This window comes from Tripterygium wilfordii, chromosome 19, assembly GCF_013401445.1.
Source record: "Tripterygium wilfordii isolate XIE 37 chromosome 19, ASM1340144v1, whole genome shotgun sequence".
NCBI lineage: Eukaryota > Viridiplantae > Streptophyta > Magnoliopsida > Celastrales > Celastraceae > Tripterygium > Tripterygium wilfordii.
In genome coordinates, this window is record NC_052250.1 from 12,229,795 (window position 1) to 12,256,840 (window position 27,046).

General features: G+C 37.9%; 5 protein-coding genes and 1 long non-coding RNA gene across 7 annotated transcripts; 2 read left to right on the forward strand and 4 right to left on the reverse strand.

The window, feature by feature from the left end:
* Positions 1-260: 260 nt before the first annotated feature.
* Positions 261-7,671, reverse strand: LOC119985581 (nuclear transcription factor Y subunit C-1). The gene is given in 6 exon segments (XM_038829872.1): positions 261-582; positions 685-760; positions 6,292-6,398; positions 6,882-6,970; positions 6,973-7,413; positions 7,620-7,671. Coding segments are annotated over 6 exon segments (858 nt in total). The 3' UTR covers positions 261-489.
* A 616-nt stretch (positions 7,672-8,287) lies between these two features.
* On the reverse strand, positions 8,288-9,933 carry LOC119986230 (thylakoid lumenal 17.9 kDa protein, chloroplastic). Its single transcript, XM_038830797.1, has 4 exons — positions 9,541-9,933; positions 9,324-9,438; positions 9,143-9,212; positions 8,288-8,644 (listed from the first exon to the last, which is right to left on the reverse strand). The coding sequence occupies exons 1-4, from the start codon at positions 9,897-9,899 to the stop codon at positions 8,421-8,423; spliced, it is 768 nt and encodes a 255-aa protein (XP_038686725.1). The 5' UTR covers positions 9,900-9,933; the 3' UTR covers positions 8,288-8,420.
* A 398-nt stretch (positions 9,934-10,331) lies between these two features.
* LOC119986006 lies at positions 10,332-12,648 on the forward strand. Its single transcript, XR_005465193.1, has 3 exons — positions 10,332-10,463; positions 11,307-11,408; positions 12,513-12,648. It is a non-coding gene; the product is annotated as an uncharacterized LOC119986006 (long non-coding RNA).
* LOC119986005 (non-specific phospholipase C6) lies at positions 12,586-14,914 on the reverse strand. The gene is made up of 4 exons (XM_038830524.1): positions 14,599-14,914; positions 13,404-14,542; positions 13,159-13,335; positions 12,586-13,053 (listed from the first exon to the last, which is right to left on the reverse strand). The coding sequence occupies exons 1-4, from the start codon at positions 14,604-14,606 to the stop codon at positions 12,755-12,757; spliced, it is 1,623 nt and encodes a 540-aa protein (XP_038686452.1). The 5' UTR covers positions 14,607-14,914; the 3' UTR covers positions 12,586-12,754.
* A 1,893-nt stretch (positions 14,915-16,807) lies between these two features.
* On the reverse strand, positions 16,808-23,303 carry LOC119984934 (CBS domain-containing protein CBSCBSPB5-like). Of its 2 annotated transcripts, none has more exons than XM_038829055.1 (15): positions 23,023-23,303; positions 22,690-22,836; positions 21,214-21,382; positions 20,947-21,079; positions 20,685-20,855; positions 20,456-20,534; positions 20,224-20,337; positions 20,037-20,103; positions 19,740-19,845; positions 19,603-19,661; positions 18,371-18,480; positions 18,151-18,284; positions 17,819-17,904; positions 17,636-17,725; positions 16,808-17,309 (listed from the first exon to the last, which is right to left on the reverse strand). In XM_038829055.1, exons 2-15 carry the CDS (start codon positions 22,809-22,811, stop codon positions 17,130-17,132), a joined length of 1,620 nt encoding a protein of 539 aa, XP_038684983.1. In that variant the 5' UTR covers positions 22,812-22,836; positions 23,023-23,303; the 3' UTR covers positions 16,808-17,129. The 2 variants fall into 2 exon arrangements, with proteins under 2 accessions (XP_038684983.1, XP_038684982.1); XM_038829054.1 differs by having other exon boundaries at positions 22,690-22,846; positions 23,023-23,302.
* A 1,487-nt stretch (positions 23,304-24,790) lies between these two features.
* On the forward strand, positions 24,791-25,401 carry LOC119985949. The gene has a single exon (XM_038830441.1). It carries the CDS (start codon positions 24,957-24,959, stop codon positions 25,164-25,166), a length of 210 nt encoding a protein of 69 aa, XP_038686369.1. The 5' UTR covers positions 24,791-24,956; the 3' UTR covers positions 25,167-25,401.
* Positions 25,402-27,046: the final 1,645 nt, after the last annotated feature.

Consider the following 27,046-nt stretch of genomic DNA (forward strand, 5'->3'; position numbering starts at 1 on the left):
CTCATGGATTACAGATCTATTAATTGGTTTAATTCAAGCTCTCCATTTGTTTCTTTTAACTTACATGAGGTATGCGATCCTTTTAAATTGAGATATTATATAACAAAAATTCCTCCCAGATATGCTCAGGAAATTAGATAGTGTCTCTATATTAATATACCAATATTGCCCCATTAACAAAACAAGAATCATAACAGTGCTATAATAATAAATTAAAAATCGACCATGATTATCAACTGAATTCCAACCAAGTGGCAAACTAAAAACATGAAAAATCCACTTAATGCAAACTAAGCATCAACAAACGTCCACTCCGGTAATTAAAACTCACTACACACAATCCCACACATCAAACAATAACTTCTTCTTACACAGTGATAAGATTAAAAAACAGAGCAGTCAAAAAAATATTACGAAAGCCAATGCAAGATTAAAGGTCAGGATTTGGACACATTAAGGATAAAAAACAAAGTACAAGATCATAGGCATTTAAAAACGCCATCCTCCTTTGCAATAACCACCATCAGATATCAAAATCTCAACAATTACCAACAGTCGGGTAGATTCCATGGAGTAAAGATCCTGCAGAAGGGAAAACAAACAACTTTCAGCTCCTTTTATAAGGTATGTCCACCATATAAATTATCAACAGTGCTAACCAAATCTCATGAAAAATTATTACACCTTACTACAGATAATGGTTGTTATTTGAACTCCTGCACGACTTCTTCTATGAAATATTCTTAGATCAGAAACATATCTACAAGATGAAAAATAAAAAGAAATAGCTTTCTCAAAATTTAATCATCTTTACTACAGTTCACATTCACCATCAAAACATGCAATCTACTATAAAACCACATTCATCATTCTTATAGCTTTGAAATTATTCATGAATATATGTACCTCAGAATAATTTTCTTTAACTTTATCTCAGGATTAAGCAAGAATGTTCACATCAACAATACAACGAAAACTACAAGCTCAAAATATATTTGGAAGGAGACATCAGGATGCAATCAATGCATTGGATTGGATTGCTATGCAGCTAGAATCAGTTGCAACGGACGAGGGAGATCTAACAGAAAAAGAAATGAAGTTCTTGATTCAGAATGTAGAGCAAGTATGCAAGGAAAAAAGTGCCTTACAAACATCTCTCGAATGGGAAAGGCATGACTGCGAAAATTTTGAAAATCTGTGCCAATCTTGCGAAAACGACATCCTGATCAAGATTGATGAGGAAAAAACAGATGAATGTGTTGATGAAGAAAATAATAATGCACCATGTCAAGATTCTCACATCCACGGAAGAAGATAAGAGGAAGACGTATTTCATGCCAACGGTGAAACAATTGTACTCGCAAACATTGATATTATATCAGACCATTCTGCAAAACAGTAAGAATGCATTGAAATATGAAACAACAAAGAACTTCGAAGCAGGATCCAGTGTTATACGTGAGCACAGATGCCCAAACCAGCTCATAAACTTGATTGCAAAGATGGATTGGTGCAGAATTCAGATGGAAAAGTTAGCTCTAAATGCATTAACTGCTCTCAAGGTCACTCTCGAATATTCTGAGATCAAGGAAGAGAAGACGCTCAAAATTTCAGATGAAGAGACACAACAAATCAAAGAGGATGAACAAATAGAGCACGAAAATTTCATTCCAACAAACTACAATGGCCAAAAATTCATACCACTTATAGGTGAGATTTTTGATATCATGGATTTGGTAAATGATATTGCAGGCAACATGGAGCAGACAAGATCAAAATTAGAACATGAAGAAGAAGAGATGAGGAAACAAAACATACATGAAGCAGAAAGCAGTAACAGAAAATGGTCATCAACAATGTGACCAATACCACCGCCTCCTTTTGACTTCAGAGAAGAAAAATGCTCTTGACTGGTAAGATGCCCTTAAATATTTCCTTAACAAAAGCACTTAATCAATACAAAAAATATATATATAGTTTTCCCAAATATTTAAGATGATAGTATACATGAATTACGAAGTTACAGGTGTATATACGTGGAAAGATGAAAGTTGCATCAAAGATGGAGAATGTCAATGAAGCTGGCAACAAGAACAAACAATGGACAACTAAGCAAAGTGCAAAGGCCTTATTTTGTTTTTCACTATATTAGGGTAACTTACTCCACAAGCATATCTATGTAAATATGCAATGCTGAAATTATCATTTTGAAACCTTTGCAATACATTAGCTAGCTAAGAAATGAAGGAATAGACGACTAACAAAAGTGCAGAAATGTTATTTTGTTCTAACTATGTTAGTGTCAATGAATTGCCAAACATATATATGTAAATATTCAATGCTGAAAATTTCATTTTCAAAATATGCAATGCCGAAATAATCATTTTCAAAACTTTGCACTACATTAGCTATCCAAAAAATCAAACAATTGCAAACATACAGCAACTCAAACATCATCAATCAAATAAATATTCCATAAACAATGGAAAATAATTCTTCACACCAAACAAGTCAAACAAAAAATAAAATCACATTATTAAGAACATCGATAAATATTAACATTGAGAAAAAAATTAACTCCTTCCAGATTCTAAGATTCTCCGGGACCATAATTTGTTGAAAAACTTGTAGAAGACTTTCCATCACCACCACCAACATTATTGTCACACACGACAATTTGACACATCTACGACAAACATTATAAATTGAATATTATAAATATGAAATATTATTATTACACAAAGAGTGACAAAAATTACACAATTGTACCTCATACATCCTTGCGTGCAACAAATAGAACCCCGTCTCATCACAAGCACCGGCATAATCATCTAATTTAAAACCTGATCTAACACGCTGCAAACCCAACCTCAATCAGAATCTGGTCCTCGCCCCAACTAAACTTCCACGTCAAAAATACACAGAAATTGAACTTTCCGAAGAACACTTCCAAGTACAAAAACAAATTATTAAATAAAAGAGGACAATAATTTCTAACACAATAATATTCAATCACCTAATCAATTACAATATATACCACAAAAAATGGATCGTGTTCCTTCGAAACATTGCAGGATAACACATCAACAAAAGGATGACACGCGTATAAATTGACAGCCCCTTTCATAAGACCAGTGATGCCCATTTCCGTATAATCTTTCTCTTCTTTAACATCAGTAGATCATTACAAAACAAAAATGAATTGCTCAAATATCTAAAATGAACATGCTCATCATCAATTGATAAATAATATTTAAGCATACGAGTGCAACGTTCCTTGCACCAACTTTCCATAGACACGTTAGTAAGAACCGTGATTGTCCCACCGACATATTTCTTGTACTCATCTGAAAAAAAAATCCACGATGGTGCACATTGACTCTAAAACGGCACTTAAATTTCATTCTATAGACGAGAAAAAATGAAATACCCATTAACGATCAACCAAAAAATTATGACTTACAACCAACCAAAAAATTACGACACAAACATGAACTTCGGAAAGACAAAATCCAGAACGTCGACAAAAACAATTAAATAGAAACTTAACCGCCAAGAACCAAAATTTTGCACAAAATTAGCCCAAAAAAAGACAACAAATTTAAACAAAGACATAGTTAGAGATCCCTCAGAATTTAAAAAAAAAATTATATATAAACAACTTTAACAATCACAAAGAGAAACAGAGAAAAAAAAAAAAAAAAAAAACCTAAACAATTCTTAACAATGTCATGAAATCACTCACGCCGATGACGACGACCAAACGAACCTCACCAAATCACGATGACCATATCACAACACGAAGCATAGGACGTCCAAAGAAAAATGGAAGATAAAGTGGAACGAACGCAATAACTACAGGATGCCTTCCCTCAAAAAAATATCATCATTCCACCCTCAAAAATGATTTAATAAGGTACCTGACCTGCCCAACTAAGACATTAATAAAAACACAACTATTAATGCAGCCAATAAAAAAATCAAATAAATAAGGAAAAAAACCTCCGCCCATCACCTAAACAATTGGACCAAATCAGGACAATAAAAGGTCCACTCTCTCTGCAAAAAAATATCGCCCTCAATTTCTACAATATATTCCGAATAAATAATTCAGTCGTTAATTGAGGCCCATTGCCACAAGCAATTCAACTTAATTCAGGCCCATCACAAAATCTTCCCTTCATCGAAGAACAGCCCAATAAATTTCTCAACCCCAATCAGTCAATTGTGTCTTTCACACAATTTACGATGCATAGCTTTTGTTGTTCCCGTGCTTCGCACGCACGCGTCTGTTCCGTGTGTTTCAAGGGTCTACGCGACTTATGATTTTTTTTATCTTCTGCAAAATTGACAACGCGGGTCCCGACTCGTATGTTTGTCCTATCCCCTTTACCTTTGCCTTCGCAGTGCTACGGCGTCGTTTTCGAAGCTTGGAATTTTTTTTGTTGCAGCTCCTCTCGAAACTCCGCCGATGACCGCTGTCTCATACATCAACCCAACTTCCCGCCGCAAAGCGCGGGCACGACGCTAGTATGATATAAGTTATAAGTTGATAATTCATTTCTGTGTGCTCTTCATCGCCCCGATTTCGTGCTGTGCAGTCTTGACAATACTCATGCTCATCCTTCAAAGATCACTTGTCTTCTGGTTCGAAACAAATCCTTTGACACCTCGGCTGCTTGATCTTGGAGCAATGAGTTAAGTTGTGCTTTTAATGTGAGTAGAGTATGCTTGAATAGGCTATAAGCAAATTTCTGGAGTTAGAAGCAATCAATATCTGTTCTTTGGTTTCTATAACCTGCCAAATGAATAATCTTCCTCTGGAAATCAAATCCTATGGGAACTAGAATAAGTTTCTAAAGCTGCATGAATAGGTGCTATCAAGCCTCTACTCCTCAGCTTTTAGTGTGCTTTTTTATGCATAACAAAGAAGCTTTGGTTGATGGTGAAACTAACTGTGTGGTAACTCCTTACAAATGCAGGAGGTCATAAGTTGAACTCCCACGCCCAACAGTCTAGGATGCAGGAGGTCACAAGTCAAACTCCCACATCCAACAATCTGGGTATGTTGGGCTGAGAAATTGAGAAATTATCGGTTAGTGGAAAAACATGCAATGCAGTTTCACAAAGAAATGCATGTCTACAAGATCAACAAATGCCAAACTTTGTGCAAGGCTTTGAAGTCATTCAACCAGTTTATATCGTTTGATTACTGAGGAAGTGGAACGATCTTCATAGACAAACTTTTCATATTTTTGTGTTTCTGTGGGTAAGGCATTGTATATGCCGAAAAGGAGAGATTGGGCGTCGCCTTTAGCAAGGTCAGCGCCTTGCTACTGTTTCAGATATACAGGGCCCCTTCAACTTCTTCAGATTTATAGTCAAATGCAAAAGATGAAGACTATTTATTATTAGAAACGTGAATTCTGTTTCAAATGCAAAACCCTTCACCAATAAGAACATCCAGGATGATGAGCTATTAAGTATTAAGTTGTCAAACAATATATTTTCGTCAAACATTACGGATTCAGCTTGTTTAAGGAAGAACTGATTCTTTAAAAATAAATAGTATAATACCTTGCACAAAAACTACTTTCTTAGCCATGTTGCTCTGCTTATATAATTTGAAACAACCTGGAACAAATAGGTGGAAAATTTTCCAGATAATTCAGGCCATGACTATTGTTACCACTAGTACAGCAACTCCACCTAACCTCCTATGTCAGATTTCTTTCCTAATCAGCCAATTTGTGTGCAAATTGCAGAACAGATTTCATTAATCAATGAGTTACATTAAGGCTCAGGTGACACCAACACAGTCAAGGCTGTCTCTCTTAACACCATCAACCACCAAACTCCTTTCTAAGCTTAGAAAAGAGCTGCCATTGTTCGTTATCGAGAGGTTTCTGTCCTATACCTCAACCATAAGCAAAGAAAAACCATTCTCTGACAAACAAACTGTTCAAATAAAAAGTTAAAAACCATCTGATTAACAAAACCTACGAGGATACCTGAAATCAGCATCTTAAAGCATCCAACAAAAAGAGTTTTTTGTACAGTACTCTTAACAAACTTTAGATAATCATATCAATGCTCCATTTGGTAAAAGCAGGACCAGACAAAGAAAGATTATATTAATGGTATGTTATCAATATGTAAAATTTGAACACTCCACAAGTTAATTGAGATAGCTTCTGTCAAGTAAATCCCCAAATCACCAATATTCAGTTATTCACAGAAGAACCTATAATAACAAATATGGAAAGAAAAAACAAAAATCACGACACCTACCCTTGTCCGTTAAGATTGCCTTGTCCGCTGCTGCGTCCACTACCATAGGAAGTATCCTCAGCCGCTGCTGCGGTCTGCCACACGCTCTGCCAAGCCTGAGATGGAGGCTGTGTTGAAAAGGTGTTAAAGGGATAAAAATCCCACATCGATTGTTGAGGGGCTTGGTGTCTAGTTTATAAGCTTGCCCAAGTCTTCAACCAATTGTCCAGCCTTTTCCAGGAAGGTGGGCTGGGAACTGCCACGGCCCAATGGGCTGAGATGGTGGGGAGGCTGGCTCTGGGTTGTGCCATCGTGGGCTTTTCTACATGGTATCGGAGCAGGTGTGCTCGTCCCCGATGAAAAAGTCCACTCGTTGGGCCTTGGGCTTTGATACCCAGTCCACGAGTGCGGGGGAGTGTTGAAAAGGTGTTAAAGGGATAAAAATCCCACATCGATTGTTGAGGGGCTTGGTGTCTAGTTTATAAGCTTGCCCAAGTCTTCAACCAATTGTCCAGCCTTTTCCAGGAAGGTGGGCTGGGAACTGCCACGGCCCAATGGGCTGAGATGGTGGGGAGGCTGGCTCTGGGTTGTGCCATCGTGGGCTTTTCTACAGGCTGCACATAGACACTGGGGTCCATCACTGGGCTCCCAATCATCATGCCCCCAGGGGAAGCGGCCCGGCAGGCCCGCCCATTGGGGGATAGTAATAGGGAACCCCGCTTGTGGTGGCCCCGACCATGGCGCCAATACCAGCAGCCTCATCCTTGATCTCGTCGTGAGGCACAATATCAACAAGGAAATCGAAGATATCAACGCGGGCAATTGCAGCAGCGATGTCGTTCTTCTGGAGAGTGCGGCGCTTATTCTCCTCGGCGTGAAGCCAGGAGCGGATTGTGAGCTCGAGAATGAAAAGCTCACAGGCCTTGGCGAATAGAATCGGTGCCTCCGCGGAGATCATGCGGACGTCCTCATCGGCTTTGATGATCTTCTTGATGCGTGCCAAAGGGAGCTGGTGATTTTTGAAGTCGTTCACCTGCTCGATCTCCGATAAGAACAAAACATCTGGAGCTGTTGTTGTTGCTGCTGCCGCAAGTCGTGGCAGGGAGCGGCATCCATTGCCGCCGGCGCTGGGTACGCCGCTTGCTGGTTGTTCTCCATTTTATTTCTTTGGCAGTTTTTAATTTTTTATTCGGAATTTGATTTGATTGGGTGTATTAGTTTCCAAAACCTGGCCCAGTAGGCCAGTGTTGGAATTTCAACTGTCAGGACAAGTAAGTTGGCCCAAATCTCGAAATTGAGACTTGGGCTTACGGACCAATCCAATTTTAAAGGCCCAATATTTAAATTACTAACAGCGAAGATGAGTAAATTGGCCCAAATTCGTTTATCAATTATTACCATGATTGGGGGGTTAAGGCCCAATTCCGCTCAATGGTTACCAAATGCCAACCATTCTTCATAAGAGTTGCTATTCTTTACCAAACAAATATCATGCTCAAGTTTGCTGTCGTTTTTTTTTTTTTTTGGTGACGAGAGAATCTACTGAAAAGACAGTTCATCGAACTTCATCTCAATGATAAATTTACGGGGCCACATGAAATACGCTCAAAAAACATGGGTTGATTCAGTCTTGGGCCAAAACCCACTGTGAAAATAACAAATATCAACGCTCAAGTTTGCCGTTGACTTTTTTTTGTAACAAGGGAATCCACTGAAAACACAGTTTACCGGACTCCATCCCAATGATAAACTCACAGGCCACATGAAATACCCACAAAAAACATGGGTCAATTCAGTCATAAGTCGAAACCCACTGCTGTGGAAATAATGTCAAATTAAATCAATGTCAGCGTTAGAATCTGCGACCTCCCACGTATATGCACCACCGCTCACGCACATACATAAATAGGTTTAAACAGCTAGCTTAACCATGTGAAACAACGAGTTTTTTTTTTGTTGACTCAATCAAGGCCAAGCACAAAAGTACTCTCACCACAAAGGGGGCAGATCACCACTGGTGAAATATGTGCATTGTGCAATGATTTCTCAAATTAAGAATTGAATGTTTTACAAATCACAAAGTAGTGATGCTGGTCTAATACCAGTACATGAATGAAACAATCTGCAAACCAGGAAATATATGATGAACTCTAATCCATGGAGTCAAAATTTGGAGCATACCAGCCTAACTGCTCCATGATTTTCATCATTCTTTCTTCTTGTCCCTTTGAGTCTCCTAAAGCTGTTGTGAATGGATATATGTAGGTCACTTTGGTGGCCATAGACCTATAAGCAACCACATCTCCATTCACCAAAAACTCAAGTACATCCCTCCCATTAAACCCACCATCCACCTCAGCTTGCAAATATGTCCCTGCATTTGTTTCCATTACCAATGATTGTATTACCTGATGTTTGTTTTATAAATGAAATTCACAGTTTAATGCAGTGCCAGAACTCTCAATTATAAGATTTAATCATTGGGGTCATACAATTTTTGGTTATCACAAGAGTGGATCCATTCCAACTCGGTTTCTGAAATTTCAAATGTTCCAACTTGGGAACCGAAAGTTGAAAATTATTCAAATATGTACATCACATAAGAGAGTTTACTGCCGAAAAAGTGAAAAATCTGTGTGTGCATATTGGAACTGTTTTCAATTTTGGAATCTCAAGTTTAAACATTCGGTGACTGAGTTGAAAATTTGACAACTCTTTCGGAGTCAACAAGTTGCATTACCCCTTTGATCAGTCTCAACCAAATACTAGAATTAACCGTCATCCCTAAATTTGCAATGCAAATGTGAATATGTTATTTACAAGCATTTATGCATACAAAATTATCTTCCTGAGTTGGGTTTCGAAAAATTACCATTTGGGGTGTCTTCAACAGCCTGAATCTTAGCATTTTTCTGGGTTTCTAGAATTGCTTGTTGCAATTTCTGCAATAAATCCAAAGCTAAAAAAGATTCAAATTCAATATACATGAAAGTGAGATTTAGCTAAAATGCAGCTAAGAACACTTGAAGCATAGCATAAATTCTTTTAAGAACCTGAATTGCGTCCTCTGGAGAATTCTCAGGAATTCTCCATGGGAATGCAAAAGACGAAGACCTTGGATTTGTTGATATACATCCCGGATTCGTGGATGGGCAAGGCCTAATTTTCCTGCAAGCCGAAAGCTTGAATTAGTGAAGAAACTATAAAAACCATTCACATATAGTAGGCAAAAGAAAATCCCAGAAAAGAGAAATGAAATTCAAGACAAACCCATTTTCCAGTCCTAATTTTAAGCTCTTGGATTGGGAGAATGGGGTGGTGGAAGAGAGTGGAGGAGGAGACTGAGAATTGAGAGAAGGGATTGCGAATGAAGGTAAAGGAGCACCCAAAGCGACAGTGAGGGCTATAGAAAGAAGTTTTGAGAGAATCGGTCTCCGATTTGGATTTTGTAAGCTAGCTATTGCGGTTTGCGGTTGTGGAGAGACTTCCAGATTCGATTTTCTGGAGATTGAAGAAGGCAGCGGGGGGAGAAGACGGCCAATCAAACTCATTTTTGTTGATGTTATCCACTGGTTCGTGATGCCGTTTTCAGCCTCTCGTTCACTCTCTCGCTGCTTCACATCATGCATGCAAGAATTTGACTCCTCGCAAATGGTACTTAGGCCTAGAAACGTGTTGTTGATGTAAGAGGGTATGAGTTTTGTTTATAAGTCACTAGGTTAGGTTATATCAAACCAATATGGGATTATCGATTTGACACTCTCCGTATTTGTCGTATTTGTGGGTTGAGTTATGTCAAATACTCAGACCCAATAAATTGAGTAAAGATCACGTCTAACTGAGTTAAGACTTTACTCCAATATCGTATTGAAATTCTCAACTCAAACACACCAATAAAATTGTCATATTTGGGTTTACCTATTCATTATGAATATAACGTCCCGCAAGATTTTATTTTTCATTGGTCATCAATAATGAATAATGATACTTAAACTTATAAAACAAGTTATTGATGTGAGACATAATGGATTTTACTTTTAAGTCACTTGACTCTGTTAGGTTATGCTAGACAGATGTGAGGTGATATTCTTGAGTGAGTTTGTACGAGTCGTTAAGGAGACTGACTTGGATTCTGCTGGTCAACGCTTGCACAGGTTCAAGTCCTGATTGGTAAAATTCCTGATTCTCGAAAGGTAAAATTCGTAGCCCTAATTTTTTTTTTGTTGTTTCTAATTTTCTATTGCATTCCGCCAAGTCGGAGATAAGCTAGATACCTGCCAAATCAAATGCAAATTAAGCATCACTCCTCTAAAATTTCATGAAGATTGAATATTTTTTAGCCAGGATCGCTATTTTCTGCCATGGATTGGACATAGATTAGCTCAGAGATTGTTGAAGTTTTTAAAACAAAATTGTGTTTGGTTACATGATCTTGAAACAATCTTAATCGAAAGCATAACCAAATTCTAATATGAAGATTATGTATCCTTGTGCTCACAAAACTGGAAGGGAAGGAATAGCTCGAAGAAGTTTTTATGGGTCGAGACTCGAGAAGTTATCCGTTTCAGTTTCTGTAATTCCATACCTAATGGCACATTTCCTCTTGAGATCTTGCAATTAAGTACTTGGGGCTTAACTCAATTAGGCCTCCGTACAGAAGAACAATAATCCAACTGACCAAAGTGTAATCGCTATCTGATTCATATGAAGGATTGGTTTCTGGTAGTGATTTGGCAGCAAACAGTTTTGTGGCTCTCATGTTGTATTCTCTTTTCATAGACCTGTTATTGTGAGTTTCCATGGCCCTGTGTTGTTGGTGACTTGGCTCTGTTTGTATCTATGTTTCATCTGATATGCTATATGGTTAAACTTTACCTTAAGATATTTGTAAAGTAACGTGGATATTATGGTTCCAAGTTTGTGAAGTTATGGTCATGACCTGTGAGATAGCGGCGACAAAGATGTCCATGTCAGATGAAATGTTTTTTCTAAGTTTTTGAGAAAGCTAACACAATTATTGTTCCTTGATAATATAGGCAAAAGCTTTTGAAACAGGTTCAACTGCCAGTGATTCGGCATCCCCTGCTGATGATTCTGAGCTTGAGACGTTAGAAGAGCAAGCCTCGAAATTATGAAAGGTAAGTTAGTAAATTAAGAATTCATGTGTTTGTATTTTCTTTTTTCATTCCTGGAATGGTAATTACAAAATTCTCTCTGTGAGAGGCATGAATTAGAGTGATTTGGTGTTTCCTTAAGGCATTAAATTAGGTGATGACGGTACTACCACATAATTGGATTACCAGAAAGAAGAATTCAATCTTAATCTTTGAAGATCTTGTGTGGATTTCTGCAATGTCCTCATTTATGATCCCTCATACTTCTGTTTTTAAGGTAGGAACTTGCGAACAAGAACAAGCATGTTAAGCTCCTCATGGATCAACTATGAGATCTCATTAGTGAGTTCAGATATTCTTTTTTGCCTTGGAAAACTGTGCCCAGAGTATTGAGGAGGCTTTAGACCCAATATCTGCTCGGGCAAATAAGCTTTTCTTGACCTTTGTTTGTGAAGCTTCAATAATTGTTTATTGTAGATTATCAGGCATTAGGAGATATCTAGTCTAATTTGATAAATGTAGTTGTTTAGAGCACTTGAATTTTGGTATAAACAAGTATTTTGGCAAACAATGCTCCAAGAGAACCTTGATTTTATATGAAAGATGTGAACATTTTTACTATATGAGAATAGATTAGACAACTCCGTGTTTTGTCTGCAATTTGAGCCCCCGCCCCCGGGCTGCTTCTGGAAATCAGAATGTTCCTCCATACTGTAGCCTCCGTATTCAAAAGTGTTTTTTTTTTATTGATAAAGTTTATTGCAGAATGAAAGACACAAAGAATGTATCTTCCATGACCTGCATAAAATATTTGAAACACAGGCCCAATATGCTTTTTTGTTTTGCTTGGGTTGCCTTATGGCCTTCTTTTGGAGCCACCTTTTTCATTAGGCCCAATGTGCTCAAATTAATTTTGTTAGGATGAGAACTATGGTGGTGTGGCTGAATTTCTCTCTTCAATTCTTTTTTTTTTAAGGATTTTTTAAGATTATGAATACTTCTATCTTCTAATGTTTAGTTGCATTATGACATCTGCTTTACCTAGAAATCTGAAGCACTGATGGGAATGTGTTGAATTTTATTGAAGAGTTTATTCATCATGATGAACTTATACACTACTCTTTGCAGCATGATGAATTGTTGAGTTTGTTCATTTTGGTTTGATACTATTCATATAACAATCAAACGTTGCAAGCTGCACTTATCAGGTTAAATCTTCTATTGCATATATGCACACAACTCATTTGCAGATTCAAATGACATACCAGTTGAAACTTCGGTTTTCACACTTTCAAATATGATGGCAGGCATAAATGAATGATATTAAAACCTCTGTAGTCTGCACTACAAATCACAAAGGCTGGATCACACTAATTGTGAACAGAAGATCTAGTTGTGAGAGATGATCTCATATCCACAATGGCAGATTCATCTGCTCCCAACTTGATGGCCTCTTTACTTGCTCTAATGAATCTGCTAACAGCACCTCTAACATACTCGTGAGCTTCTTTCACACTCATTTTTTTGCTCATCTCATCTGGGAAGCTGCTCAAGAAATGGTCACCATTTAAAACTGCTGCCAGTTGCGTCACCTCGCCCTGAAACTCTGACAGCTCTCGTTCCTCATTTGCTTCAGTAGTCCTTAATGGTGTCACGTCGGGTAAGGTCACTGCAACAAACCAAGTTATGCATTGTTATCTAGTCTCTTTCTTTTATGTTCCATAACCCAATGTTAAGATTCTGCTAAATAGAACTTGAACTAAAGATTCAGTACCTGGACAGTCAGTTCTGGGAGAGGTTAACTCTCCAACCACACCCTCGAATGTGCCAGCCCAAGCATCTCTGTGTGTTAAGAAGTTGGAGGAAAGGTTGAACATTTTCTTTATGGTTGCAGGAATTGAAGAATGCTCGAACTCTGAGTTTGGAGCAGGTCCCTTGGGGCCACTTACCACTGCAAAATAAGCATATAACCTCAAAATCTCAACTAACCAGTAGGAAATGCAGAGACTTTGAGCTTACCAGTTCCTTTCTTGATCCAAGGAGAGACCATAATTGTTGGAACTCGAACGCCAAGCCGATCAAACTTGAAGAAAGAAGGGGCAGGCCCTGTGTTCCCATCTGGATTAGGAACATCCACATAAGGAGTCTTGACATGGTCGAAGAACCCACCATGCTCATCGTAAGTAATTACCAAAAGAGTCTCATTCCATTGAGGACTTGCTCTCAATGTCTCATAAACCTCCTTCACAAACTTCTGTCCATTAGCAACATCATGAGATGGGTGATCATCATTTGCAGGCAATCCTTTAAGATCAAAGTACTTTGGCTCAATTACAGTCAAGCTAGGTAGCTTCCCATTTCTGGCATCTTTTTTGAACTTCAAACCAAATGGATGAAACTTGAATATATACTTCAATTTCCTCATATTTCTATAGAACAGAGTTGTGGGTATGTTCTGGAAATAAACACCAAAGTTCATACCATTCTCATGAACTGAATCAAAGATTGTTTTTTGTGGGTAACCAGAAGCGAGTTGCTTCTTGACATGGCTTGTTGAGCCATGTGAAGTAGCAGAGTAGACAAATAGTCTATTGGGTTGTGTTGGACCAGGAATTGATGAGAACCACCTATCAAATACCGCGAATTCATTCACAAGAGTTGCATAAACAGGCACAGACTCAGGCCTGAATCCCTTCATAACAGTATCAGAGAGATTCTGAGACATTGTCAGCGCTTGCTCAACAAAACCAGTCATTGAAGGAACAGAGCCAGACCCAAATACCTGTTGTTCCACAGCTTCAAAGGAGTGTCCCGGATCCGGATCCACAAACTCAGCATCATTAGAGAAGCAGACAGATTGTGTACTGGGGCTCTTCGTGGATACTGGGTTACATTCCTTCCCTGTGACACCATTAATGGCTGGATTGATTCGCTTCATCCACCCAAGCATGTGGTCGAAGGATCTGTTTTCCAGTACCAAAACCACAACAGTCTTGATGGGTGTTTGCGGATTGGCTGCATTGGCAAACTGGGTTGATGGAATTCCACAGGACAAAACCAAACAGAGCAAGAAAATTGAAGGCAATGAAGGCCTGGTTTTGGGTGATGCTCCCATTGCCATTTCAGAAGAGAGAGCCAAATGGGTTCGAAGACTTAATTTTAGGAGAATGAATATCGCAACATTATTCTTCTCTCAATAGGAGGTATATATAATATGTACATATCTCTTAAACAAGGAAAGGGAATATTTTACTCCCTCAATTACGTGTACTATGATTACAAAGAATAAATAATATTCTACAGAATATTTACTCGAGGAATCAAGAAGAAGCTGATAATATTGGGTGGCTAGTGATACTGGTTTGTGGAGTGAAGTAGGCTGTCTCTCTGGCTAATTAATAAACAATTGATTTTGTACTTATCTGGTAGATAAAATTTGCAGGCACAGGAAGATGTGTGTATTTACTCTAGATCCCTTTTCTTTTTCCCCACAAACAGAATAAAGAAGCTTCGGCTTTTGTGTGTGTGTGGTCTCTTATGGAGAAGAAAAGGAGGAGGGGTGGGAGAGAAGAAAGAGACTTGTTCTTCTTTATATTTCTGATTTGTTGGCACAACGTGATCAAACAGTCCCTCTATTTCGGAATAACAGTTTTACTTACGTGGAGTCATAAGCTTTGATTTGATGTGTATCTGAGTTCAAATACGGAGCCGAGAATAGAAGATAGTCTGGTTGGTCAAGTTATCTGCCCAAACATTGAGGTCCAGAGGTTCTATTCTTGGGTAGTTTCCATCCGTTGTGATGACCTTCATGCCTTTAAAAAAAAGTACAGATATGGTCATATGGAGCCAGCCTTACCCAACAACCACAGGAAATTTTAAAAAAAAAAAAATTGTAAACTCCCTTTTAGTGTGATTAAAACTGCAGAAACTACTCATAATATTAAAAAAAAAATCAAATCCGAATCATTAGTTGTAGCATTAAGGATAATGTGCATTATTTTGATGATCAGGGTTTGAATCTCGTTCTCTGTTTAAAAAAAATTAAAAGGAAAATCATTCATTGATACATATACATACATACATATATATATATATATATTTGATTAATTAAGGAATTTAATATATATTTAATGGATCGTGCATGCAAATCAAAACAGAATTTATCAGAATACAAAAGTCAACACGTAGTATATATTATATAGTTTTTAAATGTGTTTTTAGGTCAGATGTTCCCATTTGAGAATTGAAATTGAGGAAATATATGACAAAAGGAAAGGAACCCTTCAATTATGGGGAACTCAGATGGCTCCAAAAAGAGAAGAAAAGGCAGATAAGGCAAACTATACCGACAATTTTAAGTGGAGATAAAAGAAAATTATAGTGGCCAGTGTGCCGTAGAATGATTAAAATTGATGGTGAAACTAGTGACTGATAGTTCACATCTGTATACATTAAAAAAAAAAAAGAATTAAAGTTAAATCATATGCACCCACAAAAGAAAAAGGAATCTAAAGAGATTATTTTTTAAGGAAGCCATCGCTATCTTTGCCATCTTTGACATTGCTTTAGAGATTAAATCACTACCACAGTATCACTCTCTTTATGAGTAACTCTCGATTGAATTAGATATATGTGTGATTGAGGTTCGATTTTAATAAGAAACATATTTTTCAGGAAAAAAAAAAGAAAAGCATGAGTGTTGGGCCAAATGCGCCCTACAAACCGACAATTGGGGAACTGAGGCTTTGAGAGTCAAAAACGCATAAAGAAAGAAAGCAGGCGCCCGGCAGCCCACGTTCACATGTGAATCTGATACCTCCTCGATGCTATAGTGGATCAGATCAGATCATGCTCCCACTGTCATTTTATCAGATAAAACTCCACCTTGAGCTTTTGAACTGGTTTGGTGGTCTACGGTATCCTAACCATGTCCTCTTACCATTTTTTTTTTCTAGGTTACACTCAAAAGATGACCATTGTTCTCACCAATAAAAAAGCTTACTACCCTGTGAAAGCTAGGTTTTGGATCAAACAAATCATTGTAATGCTAAAATACACTCTATTTAAGTAGAACCATAACTATAACTATAACCATTATATGGGTCAAGTGTTCATGGTTAATTGCTGAAACTAGTGTTACAAACTGATATGAGTCCGTTAGGTATTCGGATTCAGACCCATCAACATAGCGTGAAATTCTTCATCAATATCATCAACCAAACATTTATCCCAAAAGTTTGGGGTCAACTACATGAGTCTATAAAAACATCACCGACACTCCTCCATATATGTATAACATTGCGTGCAATTGATGGGTATAATTTCAAGTCGGCTTTACCTGGACATGCAATGCAGCCCCCACAAGCCATTGCAACTTGCACGGGAGGGGGGAGGGATGGATAAAAATAATAGTATGCGTAACATTTATGCGAATCAGAACGTCAAAACCTCGTCCACAAATTCCATACCTCAAATGCCACCATTTATTCCTACACGCAATTTTTTATGACTTCATGAAGCCTTACAACTTCATTGACAAAGAATAAAAAGAAAAAAAGCAAGGAGGGGCAAGTGTGTATTGTTTGATGGATCAACCAAAGTAAAGGACTAGGCTTTGAGTATATTATTGTTCAAGGAAAACACATACCAAGTACACGCATTTGAATTCGGCCTTCAGTGTATGAGCAACTCAGCTCTGCTACTCTTTTAACATGTCCATCTATGGATCGGAAAACTTTGACAAAATTAATAGTTGGCTCTCTTCAAGTATGCTAATACACCTAGCCCGGCAACCAGGGCTGCACCTGCCGCGACAGCACTGTATGCGGAAGCCCATGCATCTTTTTGAGCATAATCCAAACTCCCTGAACTAGAGCCTCTCCTTCTAGCAGGTGTTCCTGAATAATCCAAGTGCAATCTCAAACCCTGCAAAAATCAGTAGTTTGTTAGATACTAGACAGTTGAGCTCAACTTATCCTTTGATTGTGAGTTTTCTATTAAATTTTCAAAACAAATGAATGTCTTTACAAGTATATTTCCAAGAGAATTTCCACACATTTTAAAAATAAAGAGAAAGTAAACCATAAATCCCATCAAGATCTATGCCACAATTACCCGTGCAGGAGACATACTTATCCTCAAAGTCAAATCCACAATCTTTTTCTCTTTGGCCAAACAGTTCCACGGGATAGAGCCCTAGGTTTCCTCCACTAAAGTAAGCATCCACAAAATGTATACAGCTAAGTAAATACCTTCCAACTGGCTGATCTGGCATGTTCAACGGCAGCGGCAAGATCACTATCAGATGCCAGCATAACTTTGTCATGGTCTTCGTCTTCATACTATATAAAGCAGGAAAACAATTAGCAAGTAATAGTGAATAGAGAACATTAACAGTCCAAACCAATTTTCTGGTAAAAATTTAAAATGGATACCAGAATTTGAGGCAGGTTATCACAGTCAATATCATCTCCCACCCTTTGAAGAATTGCAGTTATTAGATCTGTCAAACTCCTGGTGTCTGAATTCAAGAAAAACAAGCCAAAAAGCTTTATCAACTAAAGAAAATATTCGTGCACGAACAATAGTTTTGAATGATCCTAACATGTAATAGACATCTAACTGTCAAAGAATGAAAGACTTGACTGGTTGAAAAATCATCATGTGTGCTTGGGAGAATGGGACTGAAGAACAGTACTATCGATAAACATATAAATTAATAAGACCAGAAAAAAGGCCGACATGATAAGCAGCACAAGTGGCATACCACATGTAAATCTGTGCATTCGACCCTTCCTGTCTTCAATTTTAAAAGCGAAAGTATATGGCAGCCCAGATGAGGGATAGGGAAGGGATCTCCCAGTCTCTGCTCCATCTGATGCCATTCTCAAGGAATTTTCACTGAGACACACCAGTGATGAGTAAGAAGACACTAATGGCAGAACATTGAAACACACAGAATTATCCTAATGATATCAAAGCCAAACCTGCGGGTCTCCTCATCATCATCATTAGGACTGAGAGCCATGGCAGAATCCCAAAACTTTTGCATCATTGTGTTTGCAGCTTCGTTATTTACCCCACCAGTATTTCCAGCCTAGTTCAGGAAGGCCATGGCTGTTGATGAGACAAATATTGACACTAGAGGTATTGCAAAACTTCACTAGGAAAGAGGCATCATACTTTTGTTAAAAATGAAGGTATCCATCTTCCTACTTAATTTCTCAAGTTCTTTCGTAAGGTATTTCCTAAATAACAATGCTAAATACAACATTTTGCTTGAACAAGATAAAAAATGATTTCACCACAAGGTTTTCATAAAAATGTCTTCCTCATGTAGTTGAAATGTAAGTGATAGAACTTACAAAAAAAAGCAACGAAAGATAAAAAAGTATAGGAAAAGCAATAGTAGTCATATTAGATGTGTACAGTTATCACAAATTTGTATTGCTCTTTTTGTAGTTTTACTCCATCTCTAATTTTTTTTGTCATTTTCTTAATGCATGGGGTAGCCCAATACTGCCAAACAACGTTGAGAACATACGTCACACAAAACAACTTTTAAGAACATATAAGTCTCAGACATCAATTCGAATGGAAAAGGTAGGTAAAATAACTGTCATGCACAAGTTTCCTGCGTATATGAGGTTAGGAAGGACAAAATATATGCAGCCATGCCCCAGCAATGTCGAGATGCTGTTTCCTGGATTTAAACCATGACCTCTAGGCTACGATGAGAAAACCTTACCTTCAATATGAATGAAAAATATGTAATGAATTTACTAAGGTGGAAACAAAAATCTGGAGACTCACCACCTCCACAATCACGTCCAAGTACAGCGCGACCAAGAGATCCCGAGTAGATAGAACAAATGTATGAATTCCATCCAAGAATGTGTTGAAAACTAAAGATGATTCACTTGGAGTGATGTCTCTCCAAAGGGCATCCATTTAATAACGAAAATTGATAAAGGAGATGACCTAAAGATTAGGATGAGATTACACTAAAGTAATCTGACAGCTGATGAAATCAGTCCACATACATGCAAGACATACCATCCTAAGAAAACAAGATGAACTTGGTTTCCACCATATCAACAATATTCATAATAAAAGGATCTCCGAAAGGAGGAAAATTGACAACAAGATGAACTTGGTTTCCACCAGATCAACAATATTCATAATAAAAGGATCTCCAAAAGGAGGAAAATTGACTTACAGTAGCCACAGCAGCATGGGTTATATGAATTACGTCAACAACAGCAACCACAATCCCCTCTGTATCCATCAACGAAAAACCATCAGAATACAAATCCTATATAAAATCCTAATTTTTAATCAAGTACAGCACGGAACCTCGATCCACAACAGGTAGGTGCAAAAATTTTCCATCATGCATGGTATGCAGTGCATCAACAATTGGAGTATCAACCGTCGCACATTCTGGATTGGGAGTCATGACCTGCATAAAAAAATAAAAAAGGGAATATAATCATGAATCATGAACATTTCATTTTGTTTCTCAGATAAGTATAATGCACAGTGGAATGTGCATAGTTTTTCAAACTTCTACTAACAGTAATATAAACAGCCAGAAAAGTCTTGTAAAAACAATATCCCAAACAACTTGTGCCATTTGAGAGAGACAAATACCTTCTCAACATCAGTCGACTCTGAAGAGAGATTTTGAGCAATCACTCGCATCAAGATATCCTTTGAACTGAAAAAATTAAAAGAGAGTTAATGTTCTGTGAGTCAATACAGACCGCATAGACACATATGCATGATCATTAATTTTCTCGAGTCGATGATGAACTGCAATTCATATAATAGAACTCACGTTAGAATTCCCCGGGGTTTGTTATCCACAACAACCACAGCAGAGCTTGTTCGGGATTCAAGCATTTTCTTTGTTGCCATTAAAACTGTATCAGTTGGTGGAACTGTGACAACCCTGAGATTTCACAATGGGCTTAAACAAGAGAACTGTAAAGCTTAAGAAATCCTACTCACAACTAGGAAAAGAGAAGTTCCATCAAATTAATTAAAAAAAAAGAAAAGGTATTACCTACTTTGAATTCTCCGGAATGATTGTGGACAGTGAGGGCCTAAACATGCGCTCTCGAAGTGTCTCAATGAATGTATTGGGGCCTGCATTCAGGTAAAAAAAAACCAATAACAAGAACACAAAAAAAATCTCTCTAGACTAAACAAACCACAGCGAAAACGTAAAAACATAAGAGAGGACCATAAAACATAAGGAGTAGAATTTAAGTTTTCAAAATAGCATTCTCAACCAACCAGAAATAGAAGTCCCCCAATGTTTTTCAACACCTTCAACAGCTGCAGCAATAGCCTTCCCCTTTTCAGCTGCCCTTTCCATGCGAGCAATAGCATCATATAAACACTTTGCTATGTCCAGTAAGGCAACGACTTCTCCATTCTCTACAACAGGCAAATGCCTGAATTTTCCTGCAGACACACATCAGACCATTCTAAGGGCAACACAGAAAGCAGTATATTTCATTATGAACGGCATCCTAGGGTCTCAATCATGACCAACCTTGCACCATCTTCTGAAGTGCTTCCACAGCAAGTGTGTCAGAAAGAACAAATACTGGGTTCCTGGTCATAACTTTTGAAACAGGCGTCTCCTCAAGATTGAGCTCACGAGCAATAACTCTTGTAGCTATATCCTTTATTTAACAAAAAGGGTAAAAGAAAAACTACATTAACAAAGGCTGAGGAAGATTATTCGAATATAGTTTCGCCTTTTCTCTTTCTTCTTTCTCAACTCAGCAATTTACAAGGTTTGAAATTTAATTAATACCTTGTCTGTCAGGATTCCACATAGTAATGCGTTTGAGTCGGTTAGCAACAAAGCGTCAACTCTACGAGCAGCCATCCGACGGCAAGCCTCATAAATTGTTGTGTTTTCCGGTACTGTTAGGGCCTTGGATAGCCGCAATCTTTTTACTGTACGCTCTCCAGTTACTCCCCTGTGGCAAGTGAAAATTGTGGATTTAATTTGCTACGTCAGAGTTACTAATGACAACTGTGAGCATGACTAAGCCTACGTATACTACAGTGTGGCGATCTAAATGTTCTTGATGATATGTTCAAGTACTTTGATAGTTGTTTGGTAAAACTTAAAAAGTATTTGTACAATAAGATATCAAAGAGTAGAAGCTCATATTCTAAATGTTAGTATACTTGCTTTTCACAGAAGTGGACGATTAATAAGAACAAATTTTAAGAGACCAACCACAATATCCTCATAATATTCAAAACGCAAGGATGTCCTTTTCTCTCCAATTCTCCATTTCATATCGTTCCATCCATCAAAAAGATATAACAGTTGTGCATTAAAAGTTTGAAGGCAAAAAAAAATGATATCCCCAGTCATATGTTGGTCACCATTATACATTTATACCAAATGGGCCAAGAGCAGCTGTTCAAATGGCTATGAAGTTTCATCTTGAGTCATCCTCAAAAATATACATGTACATTCTGGTGTTCCGATCAAACACTCCCAAACAATGATATAAGAATTATCACAACACCACCCATACATTAACACATCACAACGGAAAAAAAGGAAATGTCTAAGGTACCAAAAAATATGGTGTGCAACATATTGCTAGGGATCTTTCCAATGTTAATATGCATGACGTACTAAAACTACTCTGCAGAGAAGCTGTCCAATAGACCAACTGCCTAGTGGGAACTGATAAGTTTAGCTCAAGTACATCTGAATATGGGGTGATCGTAATTGCAGCCAAAAATGTAAGCGGCGCCATATCAAATATGGGGGAGACAACGATCAGTAGATCAACTACAGCGTAACTAGACATTCATGCATGCCCAAGAAGAAAAATAAAAGGACTATAGGAGAATCCCAATGTTTGTGGTGCAACACTATAATCTGATCCTGTAAGTCAACATTACAATGTTTTGGAGAACAGATACCTCACATTATATGCATTGAGAATTAACCTGAAATTTGGATATCATGACAAGCTGAAATTTCTGTTCTCTTCTTTTGATTTAAATTGAAAATTAATTCATTATGACACAGGAAAATATCTGGAGAACACAACATCTTGTAATAGCTAAGGATAGCACCAGCGAATATATGTATCACTCTCTCTAACACTTGAATGTATGATGCAATTTATGCATAAAAAGGGCGACAAGAAGAGTAACTTGGAATGATATATTTTTAAAAGGAATGTCAAACCAGCTCCAAGGAGGTGGTGAAAAAACCAGAAAAAAAGGAACAAATAAATATATGAGGGAGACATACATGGAGCGAGAAGATGTGAGAGATTTTCGCGCAAGATCAGAGCCTATATTCTCAGATGCTTTCTTCCTCGCCTGGCTCGATAACGTTAAACTTTTCCTAGACGAGCCGCCGTGACTTGCCATCCTCACCGATAATGAACAAAACCTCCTTCAAATTCCAACAACATAAGCATAATCAACGCACGCACAATAATCTCCAAACGCAAAAACTCCATGAAAAATATATATGCATATAAATATGAACAAAAGCTTATCAAGCAAAGCATACAGCAAATTTCTTTGTCCTTCGCAAAACTCATTTTAAGGACCAGGAGAAATAGATAAGAAAAATTACCGAAGCAGAAAACGCTCCTCTGCACCAAAGAAATTAATATACCGAAGATCGAAACAAATAACCGATCGAGATTAATATCGAAACAAAGTCTGGCTTCCAGTGGAAGAAGATTCTATGCCTCGAAAGAACGCGCAGGCCGAGCTAAAAGATTGGGTAACTGTTTATGGAAATCAACGTAAAAAAATCGCGGTCGGGAATCTCGACGGAAACTCGGAATTTCCCGGGAAAATACACCGACCGGCCAGAGAGGTGGAGAAGTCCGGAGCGAAGACTATAGGGAAAAAAAAAGCTAAGAAATGGGCGGTTGTGAAAAATTCTCCAACGAACGGATGGAGGGCCAATAGGATTCGTGCACGTCAACGATTTCACCGAAATGGCTCCAATTTCACAGGGCATTTCGAGGTTTCCGCCTTAAATTTGATTTACATTTTCTGAAATTTGTGGGCGCAATTACGATTTTATTCCGGCTGGGAAGGCGAATTAACTTGTCAAAAATGAGGACTATTCAGTAATTTCAATTATACGAAGGAGTTATGGGAAAACGTGATTAGTGTTTTTTCCTTATAAAACAGGATTTGCTGTCGTTGTTTGGATTTAACAGAATCATCAAAGTCAATGAACAAGGTTTTGGCCTTTTGGGCATCGTTTTTCCTTAATCCGTTGCCAAACGCGTGAGTTGTGACTGAGTTCTACGGGCCCACTTCGGACCGCCAAGTGGAGCCGTGAGAGAATTAGTGGAAGAAACGTCGTAATATGCCACGTGTGTGGTGAGGATGCAATTTCCATTTAACTTGATCGGCTCTCCAAAGTTATGGGCTAAAAATTAAAAAAAAAATTAAAATAGGCCCAACAAATTAATTAAAGCCCAGTTCTCCAAACTTATAAGTCATCCCAAGCCCATCTAAAAATGAGTTGTAACTTATATATATTGAGAAATTAATTAGAACTTGGCAAAAAGAAAAAGATCTTTTTATGACAATATAATTATTGGTTTTTGGTCCATCTAAATTCATGCTACTTTTGTTGTCTCCCCCTTTGATTATTCTGTTTGGGAAGTGATTTGACATAGCATGTATTACTAAAAATCTATTTAGAAACTATTTGGGAACTATTTGCCAAATTGTCTCTCAACCAACCATTTGAGAACAATTTAGACTTTTTGACCACCATTTACCCGGAATAACCTAATTTTTCAAATATTTTCTAAAGATAACCCTTTAACACATGTAATTTGCCACAAAAAATATTGAACCAAACATAGCCCTAAATTTGTTCTTGTTGTTTTACTATGGCTTTCCAAGAAGTGAAGATTGTCTTTTAGGCCTTAAATTTGCTTGTATAAGTGCTAAATTTAGTGAGGAATGAGAGGTGCTCAAATTTTGACCCTTTAACACATGTAATCATGATATTAAATCATGATTTTTTTTTTGTCAAAATAATTTATTAGAGTTTAGGAGATAGATATTTGTGTTTAGGGCTTAATTTTTTCAAAATAATATGTTCTAACAGTATAAACACCAAAATACTCAATCTCATATGTTCTAGTGGGCTGGGCTCCCTTGATGGTATTGGTGAAAATAAAAGTTGGGCCCAAATGTTCAGCTATATTAGATACTCGTCCGGGCCCAATTCCTGCACCATTTAAAATCTCCTTACGCTCCATCTCTAGAAGATCACATACGTTGAAATTTGAAAGACTCCTCAAGATGCTGACACGTTTAACACTGTGGCCACTACATTTCACGAGAAGCATCGACATGAATGCAGTTTTTGTCCATTAGCGTTCCCTTCTAAATCTCAAACTTCTCTGTAGCCCAACTTTCCCTTCCAGTTCCAGATCCTTCGTTGATTAATTCTGTGCCCTGTCAGTCTCAGTTATTTGTTTCGATTTTGTTTCTGTTTCGAGTTGTAGATTTAATTAGAAAGGTTGAGGTATGGCAGATTGGGGTCCAGTGGTGATAGCAGTGGTGCTGTTCGTGCTGTTAACGCCTGGGCTGTTGTTTCAGATCCCGGGAAGAGACCGAGTTGTTGAGTTCGGGAATATGCAGACAAGCGCTGCTTCCATTATGGTGCACGCTATTATCTACTTTGGCCTCATTACCATCTTCCTTGTCGCCATTGGCGTCCACATCTACACGGGCTGAAGTGCACTGTAAATCCCTTTATTTTTTTTTTCCATTTTTACCCTTGATCTGTTTAATTTAGTCGACTGTGTTCTTCATCCCTGGTGTTGCTTGATTTTGTATTAAGACCGATTAGGCCCTCTTAGGCATTAGAAAGGGCTTTTGCATTTTAGCAAATACTTTTGTATGCATTTGTCTGCTATTTGCTTTTGCAAGAAGAAGAAGTACTTCTTAGTTCTTGCTTTGCTTCTCCTTATTCCGGATGAACAGAAACCTAAGATTTTGAAATTAGAATCCCCATTAAAGCTCAAGCTTTTATGCTGCTATGATTAATTCGTGCGATTCATGTCCTTTCCCATTCTTCTCAAGGCAACAAAGACGAGAACCCCAACAGCACCGGATCAAGGTCAAGTCCACTGTCAAACCATTGAGTTCGAGTCTGGAGCGCATTATGTACTATCTTGTCGCAGTCCAAGTCTGCAAAATAAGAGCCCATATTCGAACCATAAGTCCAGATCCGGAAAATAAGAGCTCCGAATGCTGTGGTCCATACCCTATTTTACCAGTTTTTTAGCCCATACATTGCATTGTCGGTTTAGACTCCGACCCGTTAGGACGGGTGTGTAGATAACAATAGACCCAAATTGTCAATTAGGATCCAAACCGGACTACCCGAAATGAATTATCAATTGGCGCAGTGTGACGAGAGTGCTATTCTTGGAGTGGGCTTGAGAAAGATTGAAGAAGATAGGTTGTCCTTCCTCGAGCAAGGCCAACTTTATTGAAATTTCTTTTATTTTTTAAATTTAATTAGAGTTTACTAGGGTTTTGTTTGAACTTCTACTATTTAAGGTTGTAAACTCGTTAGAGAACAATTTTTGTCGAATTAACAGAAAATCAAAGATTATTCTCTAACCTTATTTCGTTCAATTTTTGGTAAATCGAACGAGTAGAAGTTGTCCTATGGGGGCTCTTGAATATACGGAATTTGGATCTAGGAAATCAAATGTATGCTTAATTATTAAATCTGATCTGATTTATGTTGGTAAAGAATCTTGGTTTGGTAAACTCATGGATTTGAAGGGGCTGTTTCTTTTCTTGCTGGGGATCAAATCCAACTTTTTCATTCGCACCTTCTCAATAAACATACCTTAAAGAGTAAAGAGCTCCATAGTGCGGAAACTAGGACAAGAAATTAGGTATGTGGGTCACTGGACAGTGAATCTATGGGGTTTGTTTTTGTTTTTGTTTTTTTTTTTTTTGAGTGGAGAGAATAGGCCATTCATCTGAATGATTTATTAAGAAGATTTGAGTGATTGAGCTTTCAGTGACGGCAATTGTGATGATTTTAAACACTTTTCAACAACCCCAAGTTACGACCACCAACAATCGTCCTACAATAACAAATCACTTGACCAAATTTTTTGGGTCGAAGTTGTTGCCAATTCCCGTCATCTCCACATAACATTATCCTCCTAAATTCCGCACCGGCCACAAACCAAAAAATTTGTCAATTATGGGTGTCTCTTCATCCTCAACCTCCTTGCCTAACTTTTTTTTAAAACAAAAGGAAGCAGCCAATCCAACATGACATTCAAATCACGTCACTGGGGCGAAATCTATGCAGATGAAATGAGGCTCCTAAGTCCTAACCCCTCGCTCAGAAGTGGGATTTAGTTGAGTGGGTCAGTGGGTGTAAACTTCAGGCCGTCAAAATAACCCACACCACACTAACGATAGGTAATATTGGGTAGAATCCCATGTAGGTGAAATGAGGCTCTTAAAGCTCACGAGATTAGGAAAACCCCATGGAAATACTTCCAACTGGTTCGAACTCCCAACCTTAGTGACATGCTGAAGAAGCAACCATACACTCTAAACCTAGACATATTTAACCAACT

Coding starts and splice junctions, on each gene's coding strand:
- LOC119986230 (XM_038830797.1), bottom strand. CDS start 9,899: ATGCATGATGTGAAGCAGCGAGAGAGTGAACGAGAGGCTGAAAACGGC. Junction 9,439..9,540: donor AAATTAGGACTGGAAAATGG/GTTTGTCTTGAA, acceptor TTCGGCTTGCAG/GAAAATTAGGCCTTGCCCAT. Junction 9,213..9,323: donor CTCCAGAGGACGCAATTCAG/GTTCTTAAAAGA, acceptor GATTTATTGCAG/AAATTGCAACAAGCAATTCT.
- LOC119986005 (XM_038830524.1), bottom strand. Junction 13,336..13,403: donor TTGGATCAAGAAAGGAACTG/GTAAGCTCAAAG, acceptor CTTATTTTGCAG/TGGTAAGTGGCCCCAAGGGA. Junction 13,054..13,158: donor TCCCAGAACTGACTGTCCAG/GTACTGAATCTT, acceptor GGTTTGTTGCAG/TGACCTTACCCGACGTGACA.
- LOC119984934 (XM_038829055.1), bottom strand. CDS start 22,811: ATGGCAAGTCACGGCGGCTCGTCTAGGAAAAGTTTAACGTTATCGAGC. Junction 20,338..20,455: donor ATCATTCCGGAGAATTCAAA/GTAGGTAATACC, acceptor GTGAAATCTCAG/GGTTGTCACAGTTCCACCAA. Junction 17,726..17,818: donor ATAACCTGCCTCAAATTCTG/GTATCCATTTTA, acceptor TGCTTTATATAG/TATGAAGACGAAGACCATGA.
- LOC119985949 (XM_038830441.1), top strand. CDS start 24,957: ATGGCAGATTGGGGTCCAGTGGTGATAGCAGTGGTGCTGTTCGTGCTG.